This window comes from Choloepus didactylus (genome assembly GCF_015220235.1).
Source record: "Choloepus didactylus isolate mChoDid1 chromosome 23 unlocalized genomic scaffold, mChoDid1.pri SUPER_23_unloc1, whole genome shotgun sequence".
NCBI lineage: Eukaryota > Metazoa > Chordata > Mammalia > Pilosa > Megalonychidae > Choloepus > Choloepus didactylus.
The window spans coordinates 2313616-2321812 of record NW_023637590.1 but is presented as its reverse complement, the minus strand read 5'-3'; the positions used below and the strand labels follow the sequence as shown (position 1 = coordinate 2321812).

The 8197-nt window shown below is 52.2% G+C and overlaps 1 protein-coding gene across 4 annotated transcripts in view; it reads left to right on the top strand.

The window, feature by feature from the left end:
- The first annotated feature begins 1241 nt into the window (after nucleotides 1–1241).
- Nucleotides 1242–8197, top strand: part of PPIL2 (peptidylprolyl isomerase like 2) — a 46263-nt gene continuing 39307 nt past the window's right edge. For all 4 annotated transcript variants that reach the window (XR_005214897.1, XR_005214898.1, XR_005214899.1 and 1 more), the window contains exons 1-5: nucleotides 1242–1369; nucleotides 2969–3018; nucleotides 3652–3697; nucleotides 5847–5909; nucleotides 6871–6922. Coding sequence is in view for 1 of the 4 variants with exons in the window: in XM_037823679.1 (XP_037679607.1) it covers nucleotides 1338–1369; nucleotides 2969–3018; nucleotides 3652–3697; nucleotides 5847–5909; nucleotides 6871–6922 (243 nt within the window). In the remaining 3 variants the exon portion in view is untranslated. The remainder of the gene's footprint in view (nucleotides 1370–2968; nucleotides 3019–3651; nucleotides 3698–5846; nucleotides 5910–6870; nucleotides 6923–8197) is intronic.

The window sequence follows — 8197 nt, the reverse complement described above, 5'->3', positions numbered from 1 at the left end:
AAACCTGCTTGTGAGGTGTGAGTCGTCGCTCAATGCTTGATCGAGCCCTTGTGTGTCTTGCACTTTGCTCGGGAATGGAGACGATGTAATAAACCAAGAAGTTTAGGTCCCCTGCCCTTTAGGAGCTTACTTACATCCATCCTCCAGAGTGCACGTATGTGGGAGGGGTGGTCAACTAGTACACGGGTACATAGATCAAATCACTACAAGGTGACAAATTGCGCTAAGTCTTATGGGAGCTGTGAAGGGCATGTTTGGGGAGCGATCTGGGATGGGGTGGTCAGGGAAGCTTCCTCTGAGGTGTCATTTGAGTTGAAATCTTGGGGGCAAGAATGAGCCAGCCATGCAATGAGAAAGGGTGAGGACAACTGGTTTGGGGTTGTCTTTGTCTTCACATAGCACTGACAAACCAAAGGCTTGCTTTTTCCCAGGGTTGGTAGCCCTCTGGCTGGCTGGCAATCCTTGGGATTCCTTGGCTTTCTGTCCTATGGCAATGTCCTCCTTCTTCTCCGGGTTCCCCCTGACTTCTGGCTTTGTGTAAAGCCCATTAAGATCCATCCTGCTTCAACTGACCACACCTTAACTAAAAATAATGTTTCCAAAGGCTCTATTTACAATGGGCTCACGCCCACGGGCATGGGATTCAGATTAAGAACGGATTTGGTTCATGGGTGCATAATTCAACGGACCACAGGGCTACCTGGGTAGCAAGGAGAGTGGGGGAAGGAATGGAGATAATGGTGCTTTGGCGGGCCACGTTAGGCTCATGTGATCAGTGGGTACCCAGGTCGAGCTCAGGGGTCTGGAGTGGGGGGATCCCGGTGCAGGACCAGCCGGCGCCTGGGGGACGCGGGGACCCAGGCTGCAGCTGGGGACCCCTGGAAGTCCTGATCGGGTCGTGGGGAGGGGTCCGGTGGCCCCCCGCCCGCTGGATTTCCGAGGGAGAGAGGCCGAGTGGGCGGTGAGAACCGGAGGAGAGCGAGTGTGGACGGCGCCTTGGAGCGGAGCAGAGATGGGGCGAGGCTGGTGGGACTGGGGGGCTCCGGGCGGGTCCGAGCAGGGATGCGGCTGAGCCCGGGCTGGGAGCGCGGGCAGGCAGGACAGACGGGAACAAACGGACACACTAAGCGAAGTCTAAGAGGGATAACCGGAAACGCGCCTGCGTCCATCGGGCATGCGCGCCCGGCACCGGAAGCCCGCCTCCCGGCATGCCCTGCGCCCGCTTCCGGGGCGGGGCCCGGAAGCAGTTGTGGCGCGCGGGTGAGGTCCGAGCGGTTCGTCGCGGACTTGTGCCCTCTTCAGCCCGTCTCGCCGCCGCCGCCTCCTCCACCTCCGCCATGGGGAAGCGACAGCACCAGAAGGACAAAATGTACGTTGAGGCGCAGCCGGGGGTGGCGCCGAGGCCCAGCCCGCTCACAAGCGAGCTCCTGTGGGTCCCAGGGCCCGTCTCGAGTGTCACCTCCTCCCGGAGGCCCTCTCCTCTCCCCGGGCGCGGTCATTACTTCCAGCCCCCGCGGTCTCCCCGCATCGCGGCTCTCAGGCCGTCGGCTGTGGACGCTTGAGCGCCGCCCCTCCCGGCTCCGCGCCGAGGCCCCTCGCTTTTCACTCGAGAGCTGTGCCCCCCAAGTTAGTCTCTCCCGCGTCTGCTTTTCTCCTGGTTCACGCCCCAAAGCGTATGCACCTGCTGCAGAGTCTCCCCCATTGAAACCAGCCGACCCTGCTTGGCCCCGTGGACGCTTCCAGCTCCCACCCTGTTTCTTTGAATCGTTTGGTAATAAGATGTAAAGCATCTGCGTCTCCTTGGCTGTTTTTCTGCTTTCCCTGGAAAGCACCCCATTTGGACTTGACCCCTCACTGCTGCTCTTGTCAGGGTTTCCAGTGGCTTCCGTGCTGCTGAATCTAATCAGTCCTCATTTCGTTGTATTTGCAGCCTGTGACTTACCTCTGATTCCTTTCGTTGGTATCCGGGATACCACGTGCTCTTTGTTTTCATTCTACTTTGGTGGCTTTTCTCAGTCTCCTTTGCTGGACTCACTGCCCCTCTCCCAGACTCCTGTTAGTTGGCGTGCCCAATGTCTCTTCTCTATCTGTGTTCTCCCAGGATGATCTCACTCGGTGATCCTGGGCTTGTCAAAATTGGCTGCCTACCTGACACCCCCCACTTGGAGGCTTGATAGCTCAAATTTAATATGTCCAGAATGGAACTCTTAATTTCCAGCCCCTGAACCCGCTCCTCCTCCACTTTCGCTGTCTCACTGGTCATATGCTAAGGCCAGAAGTCTGGATGTCAGCTTTGATGTCCCTTTCCTGCAGCTCTCTCAGCTCTGACCCTCCGTCTATTGGCAGGTCCTGCTGGCTCTTGCAGGAACAGACCACTTCTCACCTGTCCACGGCTCCAGTTCCTTCTTGGACCTTTGTAGTTGCCACCTTGTGGGTTTTTCTGCTTCCTGTCTTGCTTGTCCCCCAACACAGAGCAGCCAGAGTGATCCTTTTTTGGATTTTGTAGATCGTAGCAGGGCCCTGCTCAAAATCCTCCAACAGCCTTCCATCCTGAGAACAGATCCAGAGTTGTCTCTTCCTTCACCTGTGTCACTCTCCAGTGACGTCCCCTTTCTTCTGGGGCACGCCTAGCTTTTCGCTGCCCCAGGGCTTCTAGGTGTGATATGTCTGCTGGGCCTTTTGCCTGGAAAGCTCGTCCCCCAAATCTTCACGTGACTTGCTCCTTCTTATTCTCAGGTGTTCTGTCAACCTTCAGTTCATCTTCAGAGCAAAGCTAGACTGTTGGCAGTTGTTGACTAGTTTGTCTGTGAATCCCCCAGTCTATTGTGTTCAACACTGTGTGCCTGGCACATGGTTGGTGTTTGATAAGCATTTACTGAATGAGGGAATGATTGTCATCCATGAATTCTAAAGACTCTGCCCTTTTTCTAAAGGGTATAGTGGTGGTAACTCTCTCTCTCCCCTTCAGGTACATTACCTGTGCTGAGTACACTAACTTCTATGGTGGCAAGAAGCCAGGTAAGGCATTAGGTCTCTCTCTAACGCCAGGGGCAGCTTATTAAGGAATGATGTCTTCACTCTACAGTGAGCCTGTAGAAATTGACGAGAATGCAGGAACTATAGTAGACAAATGGAGCGAGGACCCAGGCAGCTCATGGAAGAGGAAATGCAGCAAGACATACAGCAAAACATTTACTCTCAGTAATGATTTTTTGTAAGATAGTTTAAATTATGTTTTTTTCTCTATCAATGAAGAGTCAAGAAAATAATAATACCCAAAACTGCAGTAAAGAGAGCATTCTATCAATGAAGAGTCAAGTAAACCATAGTACCCCTTAGCTGCAGTCACACATTGCTAATGGGAGTAAAGTGGCACAGTTGTCTTAGAAAGCAAAGCACTAGAACACAAGCCTTCCTCAGGATTGTAATGGAAACCTGTTGTAGTGGCTTAAACAAGTGTATTCTTTTTCCTGTCCTTTTGGAGTACCTCGTATAACTTGGGTATAGCTATTAAAAGTGTTTTCATTTACAGCAGTTGCTGCACTAGTGGATTTAAATGGTCTCTTTCTTAAAATGTAATTGAATTGTTGACGGGAGCACATATTTGAAATTTGTTTACAGGATGCATTTTGTTTTTTCTATTTTAAACAGATATCCCACAAACGAATTTTCGTCGTTTACCTTTCGACCACTGCAGGTAAGATCTTTAAAAGTTTACTTTTCCCTGTGTTTATTCTCTGATACTCAGTTGTTTGATAAAAAATCCGATCCTTGGAGATCCAGTTGTGGGCTCTGTCTGGGTTTCCCCACCTCGATCTTCCCCAAACTGGGAGAAGCTGTATCCAATAGTGATAACTGCAAGTGATTATTTTCTGCCCATTGTGTCTGTGTTCACGTGTTGTCGTTTTAGCTTCATTCCACCTGCCTCATCAGGTGGAGCTTGTTGCTAAGCCATTTTTACAGGTGTCATATCCAGGAAGTGGTGCCACTGAGTCTGGACCCAGCTGTCTGACTCCAGGCCTCACCTTTAACAAGATCCCTACAGTCCAGATTCTAAGTAGGAGCAGCAGCAGTGACACTAAAAATACTGGAAGGCCCTTCTCCCCGTCACCTGGGAACTTGGATCATGAGTGGGGGTGGGGGGGACCCGGATGCGGAGCCATTGAATGCTTCTTCCCGACCCTCATGGCTATGTGAGCAGAAGGATGCGGCTCTTGGAGAACAAAGGAACCCCCAGAGTGAAGGGACCGTGGGAGTGGGCAGATCAGGTGGTCCTGTGGACCTGTGTTTCCCCAAGCGTGAGGCTTAAGGGGCTCCCTGCCTAGCGCAGGGTCTCCTGGAGGCTCTTGAGGATGTATGTGTCCCCACAGGCCCCTCTGGGTGAGCCTTGACCGTGCAGTGCGAGGAGGGCAAAGGGCTCTGTGCCCAGTTGTGCAGCCCCCCAGGGGGCCTCCCCTGGATCCACCCAGGCCCCCCGCAGCCTCCCATGCAGAGTAGAGAGGCCCTTTCCACTCACCAGCACCTGCAGGGCAAGTGGTGAGGCCCAGGCATCGTATTTTTAACCAGGGTGCCTCCCCACCCCCACCAGGTTTGGTCACTCAGGTTTTTTTGTCACCTCGTAGGAAGGAGGTCGTACCCAGGTTGAATATGGGGCTCAAAGTTGTGGAAGTGATTTCATTCTTGATTCCCAGTTCCTCCAAAGGGCCTCTGATCTGTGTGTGACCTAGTTTTAACCACCTTGGGTTACGGGTAAAAATGTGTTTTGGAAAGTGCTCATTCAGCTCATGCTTGGGAGGAGTCACATGGTCATCATCCTGGCATCTGGAGCTTGCTTTGGTGCTTGGTCCTGCTCTGGGTCAGTCACCAGCAGCACCGCCACCACTGCTGAAGTTAGACCAGATAGTTGTGCTGGAGAGGGGGGTGGTAAGGTGGCCCAAAGGGGGCTTTCCAAGGGGAGGACCTGATCGTAGCCTGGCAGGCCCAGCTGCTGGGGACCGACCTGTGCTGACCAAACTCCTAGGTGACTGATGTACAAACCAGAAGCCAGGTCGTCCAGGAATCTGGATGGCTTGGGCAGAAACCCCATGCAAGAACAAAGGGTATTGGCTCAAGGAAGTCACCAGGATGTAGTCATCTTGTGACTCTGCTCTCCCTACATTGGCTTCTTTCTTGCCCACCCTCTCCATGAGGTGGGAAATAACACATGACAATTCTGGGCCCGAGCATGCCCCTCGACCCCCGTGTCCATGTCTCGGAAATCACTGAGTGCTCCCGGCGACGCACGTCCTGCCTGATCACATGCCCACCTCTTGGACCCAGCCGTGGATGGGGAAATGTGGGGGGACTGTGTGCACACTGGCCCCACCAGAAGCTCTGGGGATGGGGAAGGGCCATTCCCAGTGCAAAGCTTGGCCCACCTGCCACATGAGGTTTCCGGAAGTGCCGGCTGTGTCTCCCCAGGATCACAGCTGCAGTCACCACTTTTGGACTTGAACACAATAACAAAACAGTTACGCAGCTCAGCTGAGGACGCAGAGGGGCCTGGCTGCGGGCTCCCCAAGGCTCCCACAGCACCTCCCCTGGGCCCCTGGCCTTGTGCTGGCCGGCCGGTGATGGGGGCACAGACTGGGAGCTTCTCAGGGGCAGAGTGGGGTGGGGTGGGGGTCACCTCTGGTCCTGTCACCCAGCTCAAGCTGTGCCGTGGAGCTCCAGGAACGGCTGAAGGGATGGCGGAAAGTGGGGGAAGCACGGGGAGGTCACAGGAGCTGAGCGAGCATGGCTTGCTCAGTGCACCATGTGACCCTGTGCTCAGCGGCCGGCCAGGAGTGACACGTGTCCTCTCTCAGTCTCTCTCTGCAGCCCTTCGTCTACCCAGTGTGCACCCCCGAAGGCGTTGTCTTTGACTTGCTGTGAGTTCTCCCTGAAATTTTGAGGTTGTTGACACCCACTAAGGAAGGGGAGGTTGGGCCAACTTGAGGGCTTGAGGCTCCAGACCTGGACATCACCAAGGTCACCAGGCCCCGGGTGGGTCTCTTGGGGGTCCCAGGAGGGGCTGCCAGGGCCTCGGGGATCTGGCAGAAGAGCCGCTGTTTTCCCAGTAGATAGGTGCTGCTGGGTCTCCCTGGAGTGGGGTCCCGTGGGGGCTTGTGAGTCTAATCGGCACATCTGTACATTTTTTGGATTTTTTTTTTCATGGAGTATCTTTGGCTTTTCAAAAGCAGAGCCGTGATTAAGGTGTGTGCCTTTCCAGTGCTGTTTGGGAGCATTAATGCCCCGTTTCATGTTCCAGCAGCTGCCAACCAATATAATTTTCTCATGTTTCAGGCTCATTTTAGAAAAGGAAAATACTACAAAGCAAAAAGGGAAGTTTTACCCTTATCCCACTATCAGAGATAATGTCACTTTTAATATTAGCACTTTTCTTTTTCTATAATTTTACTTATAATAACACAGTTAGGATAATACTGTGAGGATGGTTTTGGATCCATTCTTCTGTCAGTTATGATGAAAGACTTTTTTCCCCCTACATCATTGAGATTTCTCTGTAAATATAATTTCTAATGCTGGCCAGTGTTTTCATTGTATGAACGTATCAACGTTTATTGTCCTTTTTTCCTCTAGTTATGGTTTTTTGTTATTTATGTACAACTATAATAAGAATCCTGAACGTACTTTGAAACCCATTTATCCAGAAGTAGTGCCCACTTTTTCTGACGAGGCAAGGAACCTTCTACTTGGCTCCTGTTATTGAGAGAGTAGGTGGAGCTGAACACTTCCCAAGACTTCCCTGTAGCCAGCCCTCTGGGACGCGGAGGAGCTAGCTGGCTGAGCCTAATACTGTGGCATTATTTGTGTTCTCTCACCCCTCAGAAGCATCGTGCCTTGGCTGAAGAAGTACGGGACCAACCCCAGCACCGGAGAGGTGAGTGGCCATGCAGGGCTTTAAGTGACGCTGGTGAACACTCCTCCTGCCTTTGATTTGTTCCGGTGGTTTCCGGGTGCCCACATGGATGAGGTGGAGAACCATTTGCGGGGCACAGCAGGAGGGGCTCTCTTTTCCCTCCCAGCCCACACACCCATTCCTCTCCGGAAACATTCCCCACCTGCGCGTGTGTGCCCAGGTGTGTACATTCCCTGCCTGGGCTGTGGGCGGGGTTCTGCTGCTCCTGGCTTGACCTGTCGGCTGGAGGGTCTGGGGGATCTGCACTCGCTAGTGCAGGATGTGCTCTCTTACTCCTTGCTGGCTGCCTGGAAGTTCTCCACGTGGGGTACCATGTGGTTTAAGTCGGGTGTAGTGAGCAGCAGTGGGGTGGGGAGTGTCCCCGTGGGGGCTTCGTGGGGCACACGGGCAAGGATCTGGCTGGAAATGCAGGGTCAGAGGGTGGCTGCCTTTTAGTTTTAATAGCTTTTGGCAAATTGCTCTCCAAAGAGGTGGCACAATTTTGCATTCTATAAGTGGTAGGGAAAAGAAAATGCCTGTTTTCCCACACCCTCAGTAACGCTGGATATCATGTTTTTATTTTTAACTTTTTAATTTTTAAATAATTCAAACTTACAGGACAGTTGCAAAAATAATACGAACCCTAGACGTAGAACTCCAGCATACTCCTACCCCCAGATACCCAGATCCACCAATTTTAATATTTTGTCACATTTGCCTTATCTTTCTATCTTTCTCTCCACCCACCTGTCCATCCTTTCCTTCATCTGTCGCTCTGCCCATCCGTCTATCTGTCTTTCTAAACACTCGAGAGTAGCTTGTGTGCATCGTGCTTCTTGAACCCTTAATACGTCCACGTACATTTTCTGAGAGGGTTGTGTATTATTATTATTTTTTAATTTTTGCTAATCTTTCAGGCACAATTTTCTGTTTGTGTTTTTATCGCAAGCTAAGGTTAAGCAGCTTCAGGTGTGCTGTGCGGACAGGTCCAATGTCGTCAACTCTACCACGCAGGAAGAATATTCCTGGATCAGGGTCTTCAAGCATAATCATTGTTTCACCCCACCAAATGCCCTTACTATCAGAAACTTGTGGTTTTCCCATATTTTAATCATCCTCTCTAGTTTTGGTCCCTTTGCTTCTCAGAGCTCTCTCTCCCCTCATGCTTCAGTTCAAATCTGTTTCTTCATTTGTTCCATCGCACTCGTTCGTTCTGGAAGGAAGAGTTAGTCCTGTGCTGGGCCTGACGGACGGGGC